The sequence below is a fragment of the Plecotus auritus genome (assembly GCF_963455305.1).
Source record: "Plecotus auritus genome assembly, chromosome: 2".
Taxonomy (NCBI): domain Eukaryota; kingdom Metazoa; phylum Chordata; class Mammalia; order Chiroptera; family Vespertilionidae; genus Plecotus; species Plecotus auritus.
The window spans coordinates 168296394-168321166 of NC_137771.1; the positions used below are offsets into that span (position 1 = coordinate 168296394).

At 41.4% G+C, this 24773-nt stretch overlaps 1 protein-coding gene across 1 annotated transcript in view; it reads right to left on the reverse strand.

The window, feature by feature from the left end:
* Nucleotides 1-3502: 3502 nt before the first annotated feature.
* The window catches only part of POLQ (DNA polymerase theta), a 120680-nt gene continuing 99409 nt past the window's right edge, over nucleotides 3503-24773 (reverse strand). The window contains exons 25-30 of the mRNA XM_080658448.1: nucleotides 24270-24454; nucleotides 20649-20760; nucleotides 11908-12032; nucleotides 8333-8486; nucleotides 4944-5059; nucleotides 3503-4488 (exon numbers count right to left, since the gene is read on the reverse strand). Of these exons, the coding sequence (XP_080514574.1) occupies nucleotides 4375-4488; nucleotides 4944-5059; nucleotides 8333-8486; nucleotides 11908-12032; nucleotides 20649-20760; nucleotides 24270-24454 (806 nt within the window). The 3' untranslated portion in view covers nucleotides 3503-4374. The remainder of the gene's footprint in view (nucleotides 4489-4943; nucleotides 5060-8332; nucleotides 8487-11907; nucleotides 12033-20648; nucleotides 20761-24269; nucleotides 24455-24773) is intronic.

Sequence of the window (24773 nt, forward strand, 5' to 3'; positions counted from 1 at the left end):
CATAGTCAATTAATATTTGACAAAGGAGCCAAGAATATTCAATGGAGAAGAGACAGTCTTTTCAATAAATGGTTCTGGGAAACTTTGAAATTCACATGCAACAGAATAAAACTATACCCCTTTCTTACACCAGTCACAAAAGTTAATCCAAAATAGATTAAAGACTTAAAAATCACGCCCAAATCTGTAACACTCTTAGAAGAAAACAGGGAAAAAGCTCCTTGACATTGGTCTTGGTAATGATATTTTATATATGACATCTAAAACACAAGCAGCAAAATAAAAAATAAGTGGGAATATATCAAACTGAAAAGCTTCTGCACAGCAAAATAAACAATCAACAAAATGAAAAGATAACCTATGAAATGGGAAAGAAATTTTTGCAATCCTTATATCTGACAAGGGTTAATATCCAAAATGTAAAAAGAACTCCTATATCTCAATAGCACAACTCCCAAAACAAATTTTAAAAATGGGCAGAGGATCTGGATAGACATGTTTCCAAAGATATACAACTGGCCAACAGGCACATGAAAAGGTACTCTACATCACTAATCATTATGGAAATGCAAATCAAAATCACAACAAGATATCACTTCACATTTGTTAGAATGGCTATTGTCAAAAAGACCAAAAAATAAATAAATAAATAAATAACAAGCATAGGTAAGGATGTGGAGAAAAACGAATCCTTGTGCACTATTGAATGGGGATGTAAATTGGTGCAGTCACTATAGTAAACAGTATGGAGATTCCTCAAAAAATTGAAAATTGAACTACCATATGATCCAGCATTTCCACTTCTGGGTAAATATCTGAAAGAAAGGAAAACACTTATCCAAGAGATAACTGCATTCCCACGTTCATAGCAGCCTTATTGACAATAACCAAGACATGTTAACATCCCAGGTGTCTATCAGTGGGTAAAAATGCATAAAGAAATTTTGGAACATATATACAATAGAATATTTACAGCCATAAAAATGGAGGAAATCCTGCCACTTGCTACAACATGGATGTACACACTGGCTGGGCAAGGTTCCTTGTGTTTGTATTGGAACCACCCAGATAATGACAGTCGATGTGTCTCTCACATTAATGTCTCTCTCTTTCTCTCTTCTCCCTCTCTCTCTCACTCTCTCCTTGCCTCTCCCTCCCTCCCTTCCTTCCACTCTCTCTGATAAAACAAAGGGAAAATATATCCTCAGGTGAGGAATAAAAACAACAACAATAATAGATCAGATTTGTGGTTACCAAAGGCTGGGGGTGGGGAGTGGAGCATGGGAGAATTGAAGGAAGTTGGTCAAAAGGTACAACTTCCTGCTATAAGATAAATAAGTATTAGGGATGTAATATACAAAATGATCACACTAATAAACATACTGGATTGTATATTCAAAAGTTGCTAAGATAAGCAAGTCCTAAAACTTCTCATTACAAGGAAAAAAAGTTTTTCCTTCTTTTTCATATCTATATGAGATGATGAATGTTAACTAAACTTACTGTGGTAATTATTTCACCATCATGCTGTAGAATCAAGCCATCATGCTGTAGAACAAATTTATCCAGTGTTGTATGTCAATTATATCTCATTAAAACTTGAAAGCAAACAACACAAATTACCTTACCACTCTGGAGGTCAGCAATCCAATATGGTCTTATTGGGCTAAACTTAAGAGGTGGTCAGGGCTCTGCCCTTCTGGAGGACCCTGGGGGAGACCCCATTTCATTCCACTGTCTTTTCCAGCTTGTAGAGGCTGCCTGGATTCCTGGCCTCATGGCCCCTTCTTCCACCTTTGAAGTCAGCAGTGCGGCATCTTCAAATCTTAATCTGACTCTGTTTCTATAGTCACCTCTCCTCCTCTGACTCTGACAATCTGCCTCCTAAGGCCCCTTGTGTGTGTTTTTTAGTATTTTTAAAATATTTTTATTAATTTCAGAGAGGAATGAAGAGAAATAGAAACATCAATGATGAGAGAGAATCATTGATCGGCTGCCTCCTGCACACCCCCAACTAGGGATTGAGCCCACAACCCAGGCATGTGCCCTGACCAGAATCGAACTGTGACCTCCTGGTTCATAGGTTGACGCTCAACCACTGCGCCACGCTGGCTGGGCAAGGTTCCTTGTGTTTGTATTGGAACCACCCAGATAATCTCCCCATCTCAAGATCTCTCTACTAAATCACATCAGAATGTCATTTTGCCATGTAATATACCATGTTCACAGGTCTTAGGAATTAGAATGTGGACATCTATTATTGACACAGTGATTTGTGTCCCGAAGAGCTACCAATGAAGTTTGAACTTCAGGCAATTATTCAGTTACTATAACTTGGTAACCAAAATTTGAAATGTGTTGTAGGGGCACTAGTGTTATTTAAATAAACCATGATTACTGGAATTTGTGTATAACTGAATGATGCAAAGCAAGAACTACCTGTTTTAAGTCCAGCTAATAGTTCAAAAAGGATGAGAAGATGCATGTGATTGCCCTAGCTGGTTTAGCTCGGTGGAGAGAGCATTGGCCCACGGACTGAAAGGTCTCAGGTTCAATTCCAGTCAAGGGCACATACCTCTGTTGCAGGCTCGATCCCTGGCCCAGGTCAGGGTGCATGCAGGAGGCAAACAATTGACATATCTCTCTCACACTGATGTTTCTCTCTCTCTCTGTCTCTCTCCTTCCCTTCCATTCTCTCTAAAAAAAATCAATGGAAAAATATCCTCAGGTGAGGATTAACCAAAAATAAAGAAGATGCATGTGACTACACATGCACATGCAGGGCCATGGCTGTAGAACACGAGGTGGAAGTGACCTATATGTCTGCACCCATATTTGAAGAACACTCATAGGCAAATAGATTGACCTTTCTCTTGGGCTGGATCTCAAGGCCACCAGAATACTGACAGCACTATAGCTTGTCTCTCTGAAAAAACATGGTATAGGTCAGTGGTCGGCAAACTCATTAGTCAACAGAGCCAAATATCAACAGTACAACAACGGAAATTTCTTTTGAGAGCCAAATTTTTTAAACTTAAACTTCTTCTAATGCCACTTCTTCAAAATAGACTCGCCCAGGCCGTGGTATTTTGTGGAAGAGCCACACTCAAGAAGCCAAAGAGCCGCATGTGGCTCGCGAGCCGCAGTTTGCCGACCACGGGTATAGGTGAATATGGAAACCTTAAGAAAAAATGACAGAACTTCCCTCTTACCTCTGCCATCTTCTGCCCAGTCCCGCTTCCCCCAAAAAATACATGTCTGAGGCTCTTGTGCACTAATATCCAATTACTGACAGTGTATCACACTTTGTTTATAAAGCAACTGTCTTTTTAAAAATTTCTGATTAATAAACATAAAAAAGCTCTTTTGATAACTGATTGAGGATATAATTCACATTTCCTATGTTTATAGAGTTTAGTAAACTACAGAATAAGTAAATATGGGATACTGGTTCCTGATACTCTTAGACCAAACACAATTTAAAAACTGAATTGCTGATAAGAAGTTTCTCATAAATACATTTTATTTTAACATAAAATGGTCAGTTATACACCTCTGACTGGGATTATTAAAGTACAATCTTACAGGGTGGGGATTCTAACAATGCCACAAACGCAGACACATACTAAGAAGCTGACAAGAGGGTTTTTCCTGCCTGGCCATATTATATTAACCTGCAATACAGACATCTGCTCTGACAGGACAGGATATCTCTTCAAGAGGTGGAGCTTGTTTTATACCTAAGTGCTGCAAACACATTCATTGCATGAACGGAGGAAAAGAAAGGAAGAAAAAATAGCATTTTATGAAAATCCAGTTCCTTGACTGCATCCATATCAAGTCTTACCACTTTATAAAATTCGTTATTAGCCAATGCTATTTAAAAATACTACTTCAGTAGTCTTAAATTGATATTGGAGAAAAGTCACACACAAGGCCTAACCCTGGTGTCATATGTGAAATCAGATCCTTATGTGCCTGGGGCTCCTGTCTGTATCACAATTGTCTGAGTCCTGGAAGGGCTGGAAATACCCCTGAGGCAGCGGTTCCATCTTTCTCAGGCTCATCCAGACAGGTGAGGACCCAAAGTGCTAAGTGCATATTTTGAGCTTGTGTGCCGAACCTGTTTAGAGCCACAGTAAATTATAAAAGGCAATTTCACAGATACTCTTTGAGAGTGAATATCGTCACTGAACTACAGAGAATAAACTCTCATACACATTTTGAAACTCCCATATAAAATTACCGTCCCGAGTCCATCAGGACTTGAGGGTTTCTGTTTTCATGAAGTAGGTGAAAGGGTAATCTCTGCTCCTTCCAGGTAATGGTACCTGCGCAGGCTTCCCTCTCCGGAGGCCTTAACCAGCTGTATGTTCACACATCAAAGTCCTTCAGCTCTCCCCAGCTGGCACCTATTTTCACTTTCACTTTCAGTTTCACAGAAAGTTTTAAGGCATTTTCCATTTCATTCTTGACAATCTGAGCAACCTAGGGGTGGGGGTGGGGGGATAAAAAAGAGGTTAACAAACTCTCTGCCTAATCAAAGAATGTTTCCCACCCTACCCACTGAGGCAACAGGCCAGACTGGAGCTCTTCACTGCTGCTGGGAAGTGACTTCGGAAGAGCCAGGCATCCCAAGTCTGCACTGACCAGCAGGAGCTCTGCCAGTTTCAGCTAGAATGCTCAGAGCTTTGAAACCCTCAGGACAAGGATCCAGATTCTCACCTCACTTCTCCCAGACAAAAACATCCCTGCACCAGGAATTTCTTTAACAATAGTATCACACTGTGCACTCTTAGTTCTTTCTCTACCCTTAAGGACCCAACATTTATGGAGCCACCTAGGGCTGGGGAAGGGTTCCAGAAACCTCATGCATCTTAGCCTGACCCATACAGTGCCCGAACGTTCTATAGAATGGAAAATGGAAAACACTGTAAAAATACCTGAACCACATCCTCTTCTGCCACTTCATATAAGAGTTCATCATGGAGTTGAAGGATGAAGAAGCCTCCTCTGATTGGACGGAACATCCCTTGCAGTTTTCTCTTTGGTAACAATCCTACCCCATGAAAAAAAGTAGCAAACTGATAAGTATGTCATTTTGCCACAGGATAATTTTTTTTTTTTTTAGAGATCTTGAGAAACTTAGGGAAATTTTAATGAAGAGATTAAAACACATAAGATTTAGAACTATGGAAACTAAATACTTACTGGCTGCTACCTAGCCCAACTATCAGGTAAACTAAATCCCCATCAACTTCCTCCCAGAAAGGAGGAGTCTAACAAAGAAGCCAGTAAATGAAGTTTGAAGAAATCTGTTCCAAACTCGGGTTTAATTTATTTCTCATGTACATCTTCTCCTTCCATGGAGTCCCCACTACAGCTTCTCTGAGTAAAAACACCAGAGCAGTATGGGGCCTGATACCTGCTCCAGCAATGTGAACTGGTATTAGGCAGTGTCATTAGGCAGTGTTTTCTAAGAAGGACACTTCCTGCTGTCGTTTTATGGCCAGAAGTGTCACTATGGTAGAACTGGTGCCTCCCCAATTGGACCCCATACTCTAGACAAGTAACTCTAAATCTCGGGTCCAAATGAGGACTTCAAAGTGTGTGTGAATTCCTTGACATTGGATGTTAGAGTCTATGTCTACATTTTTCTGGGGAGATGATCTATAAAACCCATAACTCCAAAAATGGTTATAAATCACTTATACTAGACTTAGTTACTATTTCCTAACCAGCTTGGCCTGGTGGTATAGATTATGCTCCTCTGATCACTAAAATAAGGTTCAACATTAATACCTTTAGAGCAACTGCCTTTGTTTGCCCTTATCTCACAGCAGTCCTTCCTTTCTACCATTCAATTTCCTATTTACCCTTCCAGACAGCACAAGCAGCATACCATCTCCTTCAATACCCGGTGCTTCCCTCCGCATTCATTAGCTGTCACTATCTGCAGCCCACCTTTCCCCAGAGGTGGCTCTCAAAGGTAGGAGAACAAATGCAGATGAGGCCATGGCAGGCTGCTTCACACCAGGCTGCAAAGGCTGTGCATCTGTTTGCCAGTTTGGCTGACATCTGATGCGCCCCACTGGGCCCCACTTATCTCACAGCATTGGCTGTCCGGAAGCTTTAGCTTTTCTGCTTTCTGATCACCACACCTCTGTCCTCTTCATTTCCCTTGGGTACTTGGCTTCTGACCCAGAATGCATGATCCTCCTGTTCCCTGTGTGGTCTGTTTCCTCAGGTTCGGCTCCCTTTGATCCCCCTGACCTACTACTACTGTTCACCCAGCACGACACCATGAAGTCATGCTCAGTGACATATCTACTTTGCCTTCCACTCATTCTAAAGGTTGTTAATGTCTACATCCTCACTTTGACACTGCATCACTCTGCTGTGGAGAGTTGTGCAAACATTTCAGTCAAGAGTCCTATCTTCTCTTCCTTTCCTTAAATTTTAACATAGGTTGATAACTTTTATTTCTAAACCCTTCAAAGCACGTAGTACAGTGTTATTACCCAAATATTTTCTCTGTGTGTGTGTGTGTGTGTTTGCCAACATACATACTCCCACACACAAAACGTTGAATGATCAGCCTTACATATTTTGGGGGGCATTAAAGACAATTAAATTAAAAATCCTAATTTGATGGGCAAATAGTTTTTTTATATCTATGTATTTTTATGTATAAGTGAACATCTTTTTATGTAACTGGCTGTATTATTCTCTATAATATATTTATATATCTCTTCTAGAAGTAGCAAATTCATCGTCAAGAACTGATCTATACCTTTTCTGCCCTATCTCAAGCACTTTATTCTTCCCCTTTATGCCTGAAACCTTCTTAACTTCTTTCCAGGAAAATTTAAACATGGCTGCAATCATAGTTTGACAATCTCAGTGACCGTGAAATGGTATTTAAAGCAGAAGGATGGACATGAGACAAAGAGAGAAGGGAAAGTTCTATGTACTTGTTAAAACAAAAAATAATCTATCCAAGCAATAAGGAGAGAACTTAAGGAAAATATTTTGAGAACAACAGTAAGAAAAGATGACAATATTGGCAAAGAAATATATGTGATAAGGAGGTCAGTTTAGTGTATATTCCCAGACTTTAGAGAACAAGAACGGTCATGAGTAGGTAAAATCAACATGCTCTTCTGTTGTGCTCTGAGGACCACAGTGGATCGCTGAGACCCTTTCAAAGCATCTGCAAAGTCAAAGTATTTTCTTAACAACATACAGAGGTTCTTTTCTTTCTTTTCTTTTCTTTTTTTTTTTTACAGTGCTTACCATTTAATATGGAAATGACTAAATATACATTTTTATCTGAAGTCTCAGTAGTTTGCTTTTACACCAAGTAAATTCACCAACAGGAAACTTGGATGTAGTTTATTACGTTGATCTCTTTTTTTTCCTCATAATTTTTTTTATTATTCATTGAGCTTTAAGTAATACTGGATTATGAAATAATCAACATATATAATATAATATATAGCATTATCTTTTAAAGAAATTTAGAAATGCAATTTAGTAGATATAGCCCACATAAATAAAGGGTCTTTGGATTCTTAATAATTCTAAGGGTATAAAGACAAATTGAGACCAAAATGTTGAAGAACTGCTGAGAAATCCTATCTAATAAAAGAGTAATATTCAAATTGACCATCACTCCAACACACAAGATGGCTGCCCCCATGTAATCAAAGATGGTTGCCCCTATGTGGACACAAGATGGCCACCACAAGATGGCCTGCAGGGGAGGGCAGTGGGAGGAACCGGGTTGGCAGAGGAGGGCAATTGGGGGTGACCAGGCCGGCAGAGGAGGGCAGTTGGGGGAGACCAGGCCTGCAGGGGAGGGCAGTTGGGGGGACCAGGCCTGCAGGGGAGGGCAGTTAGGGGTGACCGGGCCTGCAGGGGAGGACAGTTAGGGGTGACCAGGCCAGCAGGGGAGGGCAGTTAGGGGTGACCAGGCTGGCAGGGGAGGGCAGTTAGGGGCAATCGGGCCAGCAAAGGAGCAGTTAGGCGTCGATCAGGCTGTCAGGCAGAAGCAGTTAGGGCAATCAGGCAGGCAGGCAGGCGAGTGGTTGGGAGCCAGCAGTCCTGGATTGTGAGAGGGATGTCCGACTGCCTGTTTAGGCCCGATTCCAGTCAGACATCCCTCCAGGGGTCCCAGATTGGAGAGGGTGCAGGCTGGGCTGAGGGACACACACCCCCCTGCACAAATTTCATGCACCAGGCCTCTAGTAATATATAAAATACATCTCCTTTTCATTCCTGATGCAATTAATCTCACCATGCTATAGCAGGGCCTCACTTATGAACAAACCTGTTCTGTCACCTTGGAGCATAACCTCCCGATGACCATGGGATTTGAAGATTGACTGGAAGGTCTCTAATTGCTTCTGAATGTTAACTGTGGCTATTTTCACAATATCAGCTGCCGAACCTTGGACTGTTGTATTGATAGCCTGACGCTCAGCCTATAAAAAATAATAACAGGCTCTCTGTCAGATACACAACATGGTTTCATACCTGCTTTTAGCACCCAGATCAGTGCTTACATCTGCAACCAGACTGTAAATCTGGACCAAGATGTAACCCAGGAAATCAACAATTAAGCAGCATCTAAGAACAATAACTGCAATGATCAGGGCTCTAGACTTGGGGCTGTCATCCTCATGATAAACAGAAGGTCAGATTGCTTCTGTTTAGAAATATTCAACAGTCAGGAACCCAAAACTGTACCACACTTAAAATATACTTAATAGCTCAAATTTATTTTATTTTATAAACATATATCATCAATCTTACAGCTGTTCTAAATTTTACTCTAAAGAATCTATACTTCAAAATAACTCATATTAATCCTAAATAGACATAGTAGAATGTCATTCTTTGTGATGTGAGTTAGAATGTTTCAAGTACATCCCCCATATCTGTGGCCTCTTGGTTGCATGTAGTTTGCCCCCAGCAGGTCTGCAGCCCTTGGGTATGAAACAGAGCTTTTTATGGGCTGCTAGGACTAATCCTTAGGTGTTAGTGAAAATGCAGATCGTAGCTCCCTAGGTGTTAAGTTAGAATGCCTCTGAAACTATTGCTGCCATGAGCTTCTTGGCAGGCAGCCATAACAGCTAAAAGTGATCATCCTGGGGCAGTAGGGATGAGGTCTGGGTTAATATCCAAAGTATAACCTATCCATGAATATCGTTCCTGTTGTCCCAAAAGTTCTCAGAAAATGGAGAGAGTCTCCTTGCAGGAGGGATCTATGTAACTTGAGAGGTGTTCTCTAGTTCCCTGTCTCCTGGGTACACTTAACTCCTAGTGCAGTGGACGGCAAACCGCGGCTCGCAAGCCACATGCGGCTCTTTGGCCACTTGAGTGTTCTAACGCCACTTATTCAAAATAGACCCACCCAGGCCGAAAACCGACTTCTGCGCATGGGCCACGAAGTTTCAATTGCACTGTACGTGTGCACCCGCACGTGGTATTTTGTGGAAGAGCCACACTCAAGGGGCCAAAGAGCCGCATGTGGCTCACGAGCCGCCGTTTGCCAACCACTGTCCTAGTGCATTAAATACCTTCTAAAGAGATAGACTTTTTAAAAAATTTACTCTTCTTTTGCCAAATGTTGATGAATCCACTCTAAACTCAATCAGTAGTCACTGTTTAAATCGTGACTGAATTTCAGCGTCCTAGTGACTCCTTCCCGGTTGAAACTTCGGTGAGTCTGCTGTGTTATTGTTACTACTTGCTGCTTTTCTCCCTGAAGTTACACAGACCCGCCTATTGCCATGTAATTTAAAGTGTTCTTCACCCTAAAAGGATGGCCTTGACTTGTTTTGGCCAATGAACTGTGAGTAAAACTGACGTGCAGCGTATGTAAGGTTTAAAAACTATCCAACACTGTCACAGAGAGGCCTGTCCCCGAGAGCGGATTCTTCCGCTATATAATATATAGCATTATCTTTGTTCTGGATTCCAGAGTGAAGAACATATGGAGCAGAACCACAGTCAACCCAGAGCCAAACTATAACGTGAATTTAAAATAAAACTGTTTATTATATAAGCCACTGAAATTTTGGGGTTGTGAAAAACTATGACTAAAACATATACTTCATTCTCATGGTATTGTACTTCCTTGATTCTCTTCCAAAATAAGAAAACTTGGCAATCTTAGCTTTGTATCCCATATTCCAAGTCCCTGTATGACCAGGGCTTTTCATATACCAGTACATAAAAAATACAGGTTTCTGATCATGGGAGAACAGGTCATTAGAACCAACCACCTGACTGATAAAAACTGGAAAAGCTGAAATTATGTGTGTGTGTTTTGGGGTTTTTTTTTTTTCAGATAATAACTGTGTAGATAGAATATTTAAAACTATCTATAGGTAAATTATTAGAACTAATATGTAATATTTGCAAGGTTTCTAGACAAAAGAGCAACAATAAAAACAATTATATTTCTATGTGTGAGCAGCCACGTTAGAAAATGTAAAACGGAAGGAAAAGAATAATAAAAACAAAAAGATGCCTTTGCAACAGCAATAAGACTTTTCAAATACCTAGCTGTAAATCTAATAAGAAACATACACAACCTCTTCCCCAAAACTACACAATGTTATTGAGAGAATTTAACAAGACTTAAAGACATAAATAAATGAACAAATAGATCACATTCATGGATTGAAAACTCAAATTTATAAATATGTCCATGTCCATTAATCCTATCTTCATCTATGAATCAAGACAGTCGCAAAAAAAAAAAAAATTCCAACAGGATTCTGTATTTATGTGGAAATTTACAACCTGCTTCTACAATTTATATGGAAATGCAAAGAACCAAGAATAGGCAAATATTTGAGGAAGAAAAAAACAAGGTAAGAAAACTTTGCCATATATCAAGACATCTTACAAAGCAGCATATCTAAGGCAGTGTGGCACTGTCTAAAGGATAAGCAAATACAACAGACCAAAATAATGTGTACAGAAACAGAAACATCCATATTATTTGATTTGTAGCAGAAGTGGCACCACAGAGCAGTGGGACCCTGACCCTCAATCTCTAACAACATGAAAATCAATTCCTGATTGATTGTAGATATAAATGTAAAAGGCAAAACAAAAATTTCTAGAGAATATTTTCTTGATGTTGGGGTAGAGAAAGCTTTCTTCAACAGATCAAGGAAAGCACTACAATAATATAAAAGACTGATAAAATAGAAAGATCTGGACTAAAATAGAAGCTTAAATGCTCAGATACATAGAATGCTTTTATGAATCCTAATGACTTCAGGAAGAGATTTTATTCATAATTTGAACAAATATTATCAATAAATATTTGTACTGATGTTAATGACTGATGTTAATCTCTGAAGGCATTGGCAATCTGGTGTGATATGCATACAGTAGGTAACACAGAACAAATAGTAAATATAAGAATTAAGTTTATTTATAACTTATTACCAAAGCTAATAAATAAGTAGCTTACTAAAACATCTTTAAATGAAGTATTATAAACGTGAGCCGACATTTACAGTAGCCTCCCAAAGACTGGCAGGTGCCGTCACTTCAGAAATCCTTAATGAAACACAAGACCCAATTAATATACTAGTGATCCTACATTAGCAGCAGTTGTCTTTGTTGAAAAGTATATGTCGATCAGGGGGAAGGTGCGGGTGGGTAGGTGGGGAGAGATTAACCAAAGAACTTATATGCATATATGCACAACCCATGAACACAGATAATAGTGTGGTGAAGGCCTGGCGGGGGGCGTGGTGGAGGGAGTGATTGAGGGGTCAAGGGGGACATCTGTAATACCTTCAACAACAAAGATAAATTAAAACCAAAAGTATATGTCATTGAAATTTTAAGTTAAAAATCCAGAGAATTTCAACATACGTGAGCTTTATGATAAGGGTTGTTGTCTTTGATTCCTGGTAAATACCTACGCCTTCCCAAAATGGTCTGAACAAACCCATCTCTTTTACAATTCTTCACTGTCTCTTTCATGAAATGATTAATCCCTACAAAGAAAAAAAAATGAGTACAACTGAAGTCATTCTTAATTTCATTCAATAGTTTCAATACAGAGAAATATACCAAAAGTATAGAGACTATGCTTATCTAACTTTATTCATATATGCAATCTCTGCTTTCTCATAGCTCTGCTCATCCTGAGTAATAAATACTAATGTTTCCCAATTGAAACTCCTCGTTTGAGGATTTCTGTTGTGTAACTGACACAGGAGAAACATTTGAGGAAAGTGAGTGATAGGAAGAAGAGAAAACCCTGCCCTGCCAAGTACAGCTGTTGTGATATGTGACCACTAGTATGAAAGTTCAGAAAGCAATCATGCTCTTAGCCTTTCTCCTTAGGAATTGCTGTGATTTTGTTGAGTGAAGAGAAATTAGAGGATGAGATTTAAGAAAGCTCTACAATTTCTCTTACCTGACTCTGAGGAGGCCTTCTAATATTCAGAGACTGAAAGAACTACTTAAAAAACAACAACAATGAAAACAAACAAACAAAAATCAATGAGCCTGTCTGGGCATGGCTCAGTGGCTGAGCATCAACCTATGAACCAGGAGGTCACAGTTCAATTTGGGTCAGGGCACATGCCTGGGTTGCAGCTGGATTCCCAGTGTGGGGCATGCAAGAGGCAGCCGATCAATGATTCTCTCTCATCCTTGATGTTCCTATTTCTCTCTCCCTCTTCCTTCCTCTCTGAAATCAATAAAAATATATTTTAAAAAATAAATAAATAAAAACAACAACAATGAATTCTGAGATATAATCTACATACAGTAAACGGCACCCATTTCAGGTGAATGATCTATAATAATAAAAGCATAATATGCTAATTAGACCAGACAGCTAAACAACCTTCCAGACGTCATTCCGGACATCCTTCTGGATGAAGACATAGAGGCGAGGGCTGAGGCAGAGGCAGTTAGGGGTGATCAGGCAGGCAGGCAAGCAGTTAGGGGCAATCAGGCAGGCAGGCGAGCAGTTAGGAGTCGGCGGTCCTGGATTGCAAGAGGGATGTCCGACTGCCGGTTTAGGCCCGATCCCAGGATTGGGAAAGGGTGCAGGCCAGGCTGAGGGACCCTCCCCCCCATGCACGAATTTCATGTATGGGGTCTCTAGTTGATGTATATTAACAAATGTATATACTCCTTTAACAAACACTAAAAACAAAACATTTAATCACCTTCTAGTCAGATCCCCATTATCAGCCTCACTAACTCACTGATGTGCTTTATGACACTACTAGAGGCCCAGTGCACAAAATTCATGCACTCAGGGGAGGGGGTCCCTCAGCCCGGATTGTAAGAGGGCGCAGGCCAGGCAGAGAAACCCCACCAGTGCACAATCGGGGTTGGGGAGAAACGCGGGAGGTTGCCAGCCGGGGAGGAACCGCAAGCGGGCTCCAGAGTGTATCTGACGTGTCCCGCTCAGTCCCGATCGGCCAGACCCCAGCAGCAAGCTAACCTACTGGTTGGAGCGTCTGCCTCCTGGTGGTCAGTGCAGGTCATAGCGACTGGTCAACTGATCGACTGTCTGTCCCCTGGTGGTCAGTGCACATCATAGCAAGCGGTTGAGCGGCCTTAGCATATCATTAGCATATCACGCTTTGATTGGTTGAACGGCTGACAAGACGACTGGACACTTAGCATATTAGGCTTTTATAATATAGGATATTATAGTTTTTATGTTCTTGAAATTCATAAAAGATTGAATTATACTGTATGTTTTCATTGTGTCTGCCTTCTTTTGCTAAGTATTATTACATCGCAGAGATATACCAAAATCTGTTTATTCATAGTCATGTTGATAGGCATTTGGACTGTTCCCAATCTTGGGCTGTTATGAATAAAACTACTACAACATTCATGTTCAAGTCTGTGGACGAAAGGGGACACATGCTAACCTGACAAGCTCAGGGGAGACCTGCATGGCAGTCTTGCAAACTCAGAGACCTAACGTAACCACAAAGGATGGTATGAAATTAAACTTTAACTAAAAGCAGTTATGGTGGGCAGTTACGTCCTAGGCTGGTATCTTCCCTGACAAGGTCAACCTTTACTTAACTGAGCCTATCTGTCTTTTTGCATCTATGATAACAAATCCTTAAAATCTCTGGGTAACTTGTAACTTCCCTTTTTCCAGACCCCCTTGGGGCACAACCAAATGTGTCTGAGCACCAGGACAGATACCACAAATTCCTTTATTGTATTGTTATCAGGTTAATTATTGACTGTTAACTATTGTGCACCCACCTAAGTATGTACCTATCATTTTACATTTTATCCAATCCCAGAGGTCCCCCTCCTGCCCCCGCCTTTTCTTTCTCCCGCCTCTCTAATCTATCACCAATGGATTTCATGTAACCTACCTACATCACGTCCTTTGATTGCAATGTATAAAAACGGATGAAAAACCGCCATTCTCTGGAGCATTATCCCAATCCATTGAGATACTGCTTCCTGACAATTGTCGACAGTTTGGCTCAAATAAATTCACAAAAATTCTTTACCGGTTTGAATGTTTTTACATTAACAAGTCTTTGGACATATGTTTTCATTTTTCTTGGGCAAATACCCAATAGTGGAATTGCAGGATCAAATGGCTTAGTTTATGTTTAACTTTGTATGAACGGACCATACTAATTTCCAAAGTGGTAATACCATTTCACAATTCTAACAGCAATGTTAAAGAGATATAATATTTCTAATTTTAGTCATTTTTCTTGTGTTTTTAAAAAAATATTTTTATTGATTTCAGAAAGGAAGGGAGAGGGAGAGATAGAAACATCAATAATGAGAGAGAATCATTGATCAGCTGCCTCCTGCACGCCCACCCACTGGAGAGAGAGCCTGCAACTGGGGCATGTGCTCTCCACCAGAATTGAACCTGGGACCCTTCAGTCCCTAGGCCTATGCTCAATCCACTGAGCCAAACCAGCCAGGGCTCTTGTTGTTTTTGTAATAGTATCTCTTTGTGGTTTTAATTTTCTTTTCCCTGATGACTAACAAATGATAACATTTGATGTGGTCATTCATCTATCTTCTTTTGTGAAGTGTCTGTTCAAATCTTTGACCTTTATTTTATTGGATTATTTGCCTTCTTAGCATCTATCCTATCTAATAAAGAGGGAATATGCTAATTGACCATCACTCCATCACAAAGATGGCTGCACCCACAGCTGAGGCCAAGTTCCCATAAGGAGCCTTAACGAGCAATCAGCAGGGACCTGAGGCTACGCCCTCCCCTGCCCCCATGGGGCTTGACAGGGGACCTCAGACCGTGCCCCCCACCTGGCAGGGCTTGACAGGGGACCTCAGGCCAGGCCCCCCGCCCCAGTGCCAGGCCAGGGGACCTGAGGCCACACCCCCCACCCTGCAGGGCTTGACGGGGGACCTCAAGGTGCACTTCCTGTCCTGGTGCTAGGCTGGGGGACCTCAGGCTGCTCCCCCCACCATGGCACCAGGCCGGGGGACATCAGAACGCACCCCCCTGCCTGGCAGAGCTTGACAGGGGACCTCAGGCCGCACCCCCCACCCCAACACCGGGCCAGGGAACCTGAAGCTGCACCCCCTGCCTGGCTGGGCTTGACAGGGGACCTCAGGCCGTGCCCCCCACCCAGCAGGGCTTGATGGGGGACCTCAAGGTGCACCCCCAGTGCTGGGTCGGGGGAACTCAGGCCCCTCCCGGTGCTGGCCCGGGGGAACTGAGGCCACACACCCCTGCCTGGAGGGGCTTGATGGGGACCTCAGGCCATGCCCCCCTCCCAGTGGGGCTTGATAGCGGATCTCAGGCCATGTCCCCTACCTGGCGGGGCTTGATGGAGGACCTCAAGGCATGCCCCCTGCCCTGATCTGGGCTGGGGGACCTCAGGCCATGCCCCCCGTCCTGGCGCTGGGCCAGGAGACCTGAGGCTATGCCCCCTGCCTGGCAGGGCTTGACAAGGGTGGGACTGGCCAGGTCTGGATCTAGCCCAATGTGGGGGGGGGGGAGGGCGGGCAGCCGGGTCTGGGTCTCAAGTGATTTTGAGGTGCATGTGGGTGGGCGGGAACTTGACTCTGAGTCCCATGGTGTGCCCCAGACTCTGACAGGAGGAAGATTTTCATATACATTTTACTAATTTTCTTTCATCTCTGACACTTCTATTATAGAGAAAGGGCAAATAGCAATATTAAATTATTTCCTCTAATTAATCCCCTTTTAATGTGCACGAATTTCATGCACCGGGTCACTAGTATATATACAAAAGCCCAGCGACTGTTATGGCAGAGCAACCAGAATGACCAGACCAACCGGTGGCTATGACACGCACTGCGGAAGCCAACCAGCCTGATCTGGGCCACGAGTGTCTCCCCCACCCCACCCCACCTGGCCATCCTGGCCCCCGATTGGCCCCCAACACCCCGATCGGGGGCGAGGCCAGCTGCCAACTGCCCATGGCCCCTCCCCCTAGGTGGCCCCCACCCGGATCGGCCCCCAACACCCTAAATCACTGCCTGGCTCCCTGGTGCATGTACATTTAGTGTAAGCACAAGAAAATAATTATCAGTCCCTTCTGTCCCCAACCAGAGTCTCCAGAGGGCTCTGCTGATACTGCAGCCAAGGTGTGGAATTCTCCCTCCAGGGAAGGCAGCCCCAGGAGAACTTCCCAGTTAGCCAAAAGGGTGACCTAAGTATTAACGGGATGGCAGCCCTTTGCTGAGGAATGTAGAGAGGCTGGGTGGGGATTTTGTGAAATTGCAGTGCCTTGCAGATTAGGTGAGCTTTCAATCTCTCTTTAAATGGGGCATAAAAGAGGATCTGCAGGCTGCCAGGAGCAACAGTGAAGGGTAAGCACATTAAAAAACCGAAAACCTTTTAAATAAACAGTCATGAAGATCATATTGGGAAACTGAGGATAGAGCCCCAGGAAGAATGCAAAAATCATTAAAGGGCCATCATTTATCTTGATATACGTTTGAAAACAACACATAAACAACTTTATCTCATGGCATGTGAAATGCAAAACAGTTCTGTTATGGGTTTTCTTTTGGCCATCCTTAAAGTATAATTAGATCCAACTGTGGGAAAGCTATAGCTTCCAGCATTAGACCCCCTGCCGGCCCCACCCCCGATCGGCTCCCATCAGATCGGGGCAGATGGACCCCACCCGTGCACTAATTCATGTACTGGGCCACCAGTTGTGTTATAAGAATTCTTTATATATTCTGGATGCAAGTCCTTTGTCAGATAATAGAAGCTGTAAATATTTTCTCTCAGTCTATGGTTTGCCTTTACATTTCCTTAATGGTGTCTTTTATCAATGTTTATCTTTTTTTAAATATATTTTTATTGATTTCAGAGAGTAAAGGAGAGGGAAAGACAGATAGAAACATCAATGATGAGAGAGAATAATTGATTGGCTGCCTCCTGCACACCCCACACTGGGGATCAAGCCCGCAACTGGGGCATGTGCCCCGACTGGGACTCAAACCATGACCCCCTGGTTCATAGGTCAATGCTCAACCACTGAGCTACACCAGCTGGGCTATCAGTATTTATCTTTTATGATTCAGTGTTATTATCACCTGATACATCTTTGCCTACCTCAATGTCACATATCTTTTTTTCCCCTGTTTCTTCTGGAAGATTTATAGTTTTAGCCTTTACTTTTAAGTCTATGCTCCATATCAAGTTAATTTTTTAATATAATGTGAAAAAAAGTTAAAGTTCACTTTTTTCTCTATACTGGTATCTAGTTGTTCTAACACCAATTGTTGACAAGACCATTTTTCCTCCAATGAATTACCATGTTAACTTAGTTGAAAATCAACTTGCCACATATGTAATAGGTCTATTTCTGGGCTCTGTATTGTGACACACTGTTCTCTATGTCTACTCTTATGCCTACCTTAATTATTGTAATTTTATAATAAATTTCGAAATCACTCAACATTGTACTTCTCCAAAAAATGTTATTCAAGTCCCTTTGAATTTCCATATAAATTTAGAGACAGCTTATCTAATTCTGTACAAGAGTCTAATAAAATTTTCATTGGCATTCCACTGAATTGTCATCGTAACAATATTTTGCCTTCTAATAAACTCACATGGTAAACCACCCATTTATTTATTAAGTATTCTTCAGTTTCTCTCAGGATTGCTTTGAAATTTTCAATAAAATATTGAAATTATTAAATGTAGCCTAAGTATTTCATGTGTTCTGATGTTATTATAAACTAGTGACCTGGTACATGGATTTGTGCACACTGAAAGGAAATTAATTAGAAGAAATATGTTAATATCACTATTCGCCCTTTCTCTATAATAGAAATGTCAACCAAATTCATGATCGACAATGACAGATCGAAACACACACATGCGATTGGTGCCAGTGAGAGCTTTATATGTATTGTGCATGCGCGAGTCAACTTAGCCTTTTATATATATAGAATAAACTTACTTAATTAGACCTGCCTTCTGATGTAGCTAAACTTTTTCCAGCCCAGTGAAGCACCCCAACTTCTCTTTCAGGTAATTGTCAGTGACACAGCAGTAAATATCAACACAAAGCCGATTATTATTGTAGATCATGCAGGGAGAAGAAAGGGTAAAATATTTAACTCTAGTAGTGTTTGACTATATTCTATACAGTGAGAAAACCTGAAGTCATTTTCAAGTTCCACCTTTCTTACTTTTTTTCAGTCGGGTCAAGTTTCTAAACTTTCTAAATCTCCATTTTCCGGCTAATGAAAAGAAAATAGGATTCTACCAAGTCTACTATCTACCTACTCCAGAACTTCTGTGAGGATCAAATGAGATGAGGCATGGAAAAACGCTTCACAGACATTTGGTTAAAGTGTGAAATGTTTGCACCTGGCTATAAAGCAAGTTGAGTTCCTGGGCTGAAGAAACTCCAAAGAGGCTAGTCACTAGGGAGAGGAAGCCAGATGTTGCTACGTAACGCCATTACCAGGATGCCCACAGCGACCGTTTTGAGCTGGGCTGGGCTGTGGGCTGCATTTTGCACCATGGGGTCTTGGCAGCATTGGCTGTGACTTGGTGGGGTGTTGCTCTGGGGTGGTGGCGGGGCCTGTGTCCCAGTTGGGGGAAGCCGAGTGTTGGTTTGACAGCGTCAGGTCCATGGTGCCAGCCAGTGTGTGTCATGGCAGTTCCTGCATTGAGCATCTGCCCCCTGGTGGTCATTGTGCATCAGAGCTATCGGTTGGACAGACACTTAGCCTTTTATATATATCCTAGAGGCCTGGTGCACAAATTCGTGCATGGATAGGGTCCCTAGACCTGGCTGATGGTTGCTGGGCCCGGTGCAGAAGGAACAGACGCTGGACGCCAACATCAGTGCCCCACCACCATACAGTTCCCCGCCTCCCCCCTCCTCCTTCCCTCACCGCCACGCCGCCACCGTGGCAGGCAGGTGGCAGGCCAATTGGGGCCTGCTGGCAGGTTAGAAGGACCATGGGAGGTTGGCCAGCCGAGGGTGGTTAGGTGTGGGAGTACACTGACCACCAGGGGGAAGCTCCTGCGTTGAGCATCTGTCCCCTGGTGGTCAGCACGCATCATAGCAACTGGTCAACTGGTGGTTCCGTCTTAACGATCGATAGGCTTTTATATATATGGTTTTTATTTTTTATTCATATACTAATTGTTTATTACTAGTAGAAATATAACTGATTTTTAGAACTTGACTTTGTATGGTGGGAGTTTGCTAAATTTAGTTATTTCTTTTAGTAGTTGTTTTTGTAAAATTCATATGATTTTTGATGTACAAGATCATGTCATGTGTAAATAAAGTTTTCTTTTGGAGGACTGGGGACAAAGTTGATTACAAAGAAGCATAAAAGAACTTTCTAGGGTGATGGTTCTATATCTTGGTTGTGGTATATGACTGTGTGTGTTTGTCAAAATTTACAGAACTATACACCTAAAAAGGTGAATTTTATTCTATGTAAATTATACCTCAATAAACTGCCAAAAGAAAAGATAATTTAAAATAGTGATACTCAAATTTCTCTATAACAGCAATTGTTCTCTCACAGGTTGTGGCACATTTACCAATGGCTTACTGTTTCATGTTAAAGCCATCTAAACCTAAAGCACAGGATAAGTCCAAGACTTTATGAGATATTCACAATGACACGGTAGCATATACATTTGCTTCATTCTACTATTCCATTTCCATCCCTACTTTTTTTTTTTATTGATTTCAGAGAGAAAGGGAGAGGGAGAGAGAGATAGAAACATCAATGATGAGAGAGAATCATTGATAGGCTGCCTTCCGCACACCCCCCACTGGGGATCGAGCCTGCAACCCAGGCATGTGCCCTTGGCCGGAATCGAACCTGGGACCCTTCAGTCCACAGGCTGATGCTCTACCCACTGAGCCAAACCAGCTAGGGCTCCATCCCTACTTTTATGAAAAAAAAAAAAAAAAAAAAAAAGCACATCTTAGTAAGTAATTATAATAAGGTTATTTCATTAACATGTCTGATGACAACTTCCAATTCATATAAATGTTAATAAAAAATTCTGTAATGCAAAATTTTAAAATTAATATAATATGGAAAGACAGTTGAAAAGAATAGCATCTAGAAGATAACACTTGAGGCTTCTTTACCGGTGTATCTGGATTTGAAGGAGTCAATGTAGCAAGCAGCATCATTTTCTTTAATGCCCATCTGCTCTCCCAAAGACTTAGCTCCCATTCCATAAATGATTCCATAGCAAATCTGAAAGGAGGGAATCACACTCAGTAAGTAAATGAAAGGTCATAAATATGTAAAATGCAAATATAAAAAGTTCATTAAGATTAAAATTTGATAAGCGTTTTATTTCATAGTGAGTCAGAGAAATGTTTAGATCTGTTTTTGGTGGGTTAGATCCATAAAAAGCTGAACATCTTTTCTGCCTTTTAGCAGTACTGGTTTTTTCTTAGAGACGGAAAGAAAGGGTGGGATTGAACATGAATGTTGTGTGTTTTAAGAAAGTAATCCTAGTGATTTATTCATTTTTATTGATTTGAGAGACAGAGAGAGAGAAAGAATATGAGAGAGAGAGAGAGAGAGAGAGAGAGAGAGAGAGAGAGAGAGAGAGAGAGAGAGAGAGAGAGAGATTAGTTGTCTCCTGCACGATCCCCAATTGGGGATTGAACCTGCAACCTGAGCGTGTGTCTTGGCTGGGAATTGAACCTGTGACCTTCTGGTGTACAAGATGATGCTCCAACCGAGTCACATTGGCCAGGGCTAATGCTATGATTTAAAAGGGAAGATTTATTTCTGATTCTTTGTCATTTATCCAGTCTTCAGAGCAGCTTTCTACTCCTTATAACTCCTCAAAACCTCATTAACTTCTGCTTAAAGAAGTGCCTATGAGTAGGAAATAAAAGCATACAAACACTCCTATCCTCACCTTTAGATAGCACTAAAAGAGTTTGCTAATAGGAAGACTTATTGGAAATAAATATGCTTTTCACCTCACAGCCACCTGAAATCCCACAACTGCAGAATTCATTTGAGTTAAACAAAAAGTAATGGAATTTTGGGCATTAGGAAGGAAAATGATCTAAATAGGTCAATAAATAAACTGATTTGTAATAAGTATTGCATGGGTCCAAATCCCAGTTCCAGCATTTACAAGATATATTATCTTGCACAAGCTACAGAAACCTTTAGCATCTTGATTTCTTCATTCATAAAATGAAGACAGTAGTAATACCTATATCATGGGACTGTTAGGATTAAATCAGTTTTAAGTGTTTAGAAAACCGCATGCCATAAAGCAAGTTCTATATACATGTTAAATAAACATGTACTATATACACGTTAAATAAACATGTATATAGAACTTGATTTAAAAAGTAACTTGCAAAAAATTAAAAAAGGTAACTTGTAAAAAATATTAGAATGCCAGCCTGGCCAGTGTGGTGCAGTGGTTAAGCGTCAACATATGAACCAGGAGGTCACAGTTCGATTCTGATCAGGGCACATGACAGGGTTGCAGGGTTGGTCACCAGCTGGGGTGTGCAAGAGGCAGCCAATCAATGATTGTCTCTCATCATTGATGTTTTTATCTCTCCTTCTTCCTTCATCTCTTTGAAAACAATAAAAATATATTATTAAAAAAAGACTTCCAAAATACTTTTAATGTGATAAGATAGCTAGCAGTATTTTGCTTTTTCCTTTTTTTGAATACATTGAGACAAATTTCTTCCTTTTTTGTTTTCCTTTTTGATCTTCCTATGCTGTATTTTGTTGAGATGCCGATTTTTTCCCCCTTTTTAAACTCAGATATTACTTAGTGCTGAGATCTGAGAGATCTAACAAAACAAAACAAAACAACCTCAAGAATTAGGTGGTTCAGTGCATAGTAATTTAGGAAAATTGGTATAGCATAAACACTATTAAATCATGCAAGAACTTATTAAATGGAGGCCGCTATCATCAGGGGAAAAATGTTTAGGTTACAGTCAGAACCTAAACATTTGGAACTTATCCTGGCTCTACCATTTATAGCTATAAGACCTTAAGCAGCCCTAACCGGTTTGGCTCAGTGGATAGAGCGTCGGCCTGCAGACTGAAGGGTCCCAGGTTCGATTCCAGTCAAGGGCATGTACCTTGGTTGTGGGCACATCCCCACTAGGGGGCGTGCAGGAGGCACCTGATGGATGTTTCTCTCTCATGGATGTTTCTAGCTCTCTATCCCTCTCCCTTCCTCTCTGTAAAAAATCAATAAAATATATTTAAAAAAAAAAAAAAAGACCTTAAGCAAATTACTAACTTTCTGTGCTTCGGTTTCCCCCTATATAAAATGAAGATAATAATAATACCTATTTCACGGGTTTATTATGAGGATTAAATATTAGAATATTACTTATTTTACCTGGAGTTTGATTCTTGCTAAATGCAGGACCCCAAAGGAGATTAAATAGAGAAGACAAATCTGGCTTTCTAAGTCATGGGAAAAACAGTGTTGGTGCTAAACAGACAGTGGTGAGAGGAAGTGCTTCATGCCCAATGAGCCAGTCAGAATTACAGCTGTGAGTATCCTAGTAAATGTAAAACTAGTAAAGCAGGATCTTAGAGGTGGGAGTGGCGTGCCTTTACCTCAGCCATCAACCCTATTTTCTTGAAAATGGCATCAGATTTCCCACAGGTCATGTGCTAAGGAAGTATTGGTGTTAACCCAGGCCAGGCAAGGGTATAAATGTGGCCTTTGATGGTCTTTGTGCCTGACATCATTCAGGAGTAGAAACTCATGTGGGCCCACTTGAAAGGTCCAAGGGAGTATGAAGTTCACAGGTGGATTAGCTAACCAATGGTCTCAAAAAACTAAAAAGCTATCAGTTATTGATTATAATCCACAGCACAGCAATACTTATTTTTTAACAAACATTTAGAGAGCATCTATACTAATAAAAGGGTAATATGCTAATTAGACCAGGACACCTTCTGGGAGACCTTCCGGACGTCCTTCCAGACAAAGCTATGGTGGCGGGGCCAAGGCAGAGGTAGTTAGGGGCGATCAGACCAGGAGGGTCGGGCAGTTGGGGGGAGCAGGCTGGCAGGGGGGGCAGTTGGGGGCGAGCAGGCCAGCAGGCAGAGTGGTTAGAGGCAATCAGGCAGGCAGGCATAGGCAGTTAGGGGCGATCAGGCAGACAGGCAGAGAGGTTAGGGGTGATCAGGCAGGCATGCAGAGGGGTTAGGGGCAATCAGGCAGGCAGGCAGAGGCAGTTAGGGGCAATCAGGCAGGCAGGCAGGTGAGCGGTCAGGAGCCAGCAGTCCCAATTTGTGAGATCAGTCTTAAACCGGCAGTCTGACATCCCCCAAGGGGTCCCTGATTGGAGAGGGTGCAGGCGAGGCTGAGGGACACACACCCCCCATGCATGAATTTTGCGCACCAGGCCACTAGTCTTTTTATAAAAAGCACAGTGGCTCAATGATATGTGAAAATAGATGAAAATATGGATGACTGCAGACTACAAAGAGATTTTTTAAATACATACACACACAACAACAACTACCACTAATGCAAATGGCTATTCTGACACTAAATTGCCTCAGAGTAAGTCTGTGTTTTTTTTATTGACTCTACGAAGCAAGTACAATGAATACCATGAGAGAGGCTCAGATAAATGTAGTTTGAAAGATGCAAAGAAGAAATCAGTCAAGTGCAAATGATGGAGATAATTTTTTGAATCATTAAAATTCACACTGATGTTAAGCATATTCACTAAGATTACCTGCTTTGCTTGCTGCCTCAGATCTTCCCCTACAGACTCTGGCTCCGTCATCTTCCATTCTGCTGCAATACTCCTAAAAACATCAGCTCCAGTGTTTAATACTTGAATGAGACAATTATCATGGGATAAATGAGCCAAGACCCTCAGTTCAAGTTGAGAATAATCAGCAGCTAATATTACACCACCTGGAGTAGAAATAATTTTAGAAAAGCTGGAACAAAGGCAAATCCAATTTTTATATAATTGAGAAGGTTGACAGAAATTTAGTTCTAACATAAATTTTGTATCCAAAAATTAAAAACTTGCTCTTAATATGATGCAAATCAGTTCTGTAACTTAGATCATTTTTTTCATTTAGCTTTCAAGTATACATAACATGCATAAAGCTACCCCTGACCTCTGCTCCTTAACCACGGTGGCAGTGCTTCCCTCAGTGTTCCCACAGCACCTGACGCATAATCTAAAATGGTTCTTTCATGCCTCACCCATTAGCACTGACCTTTA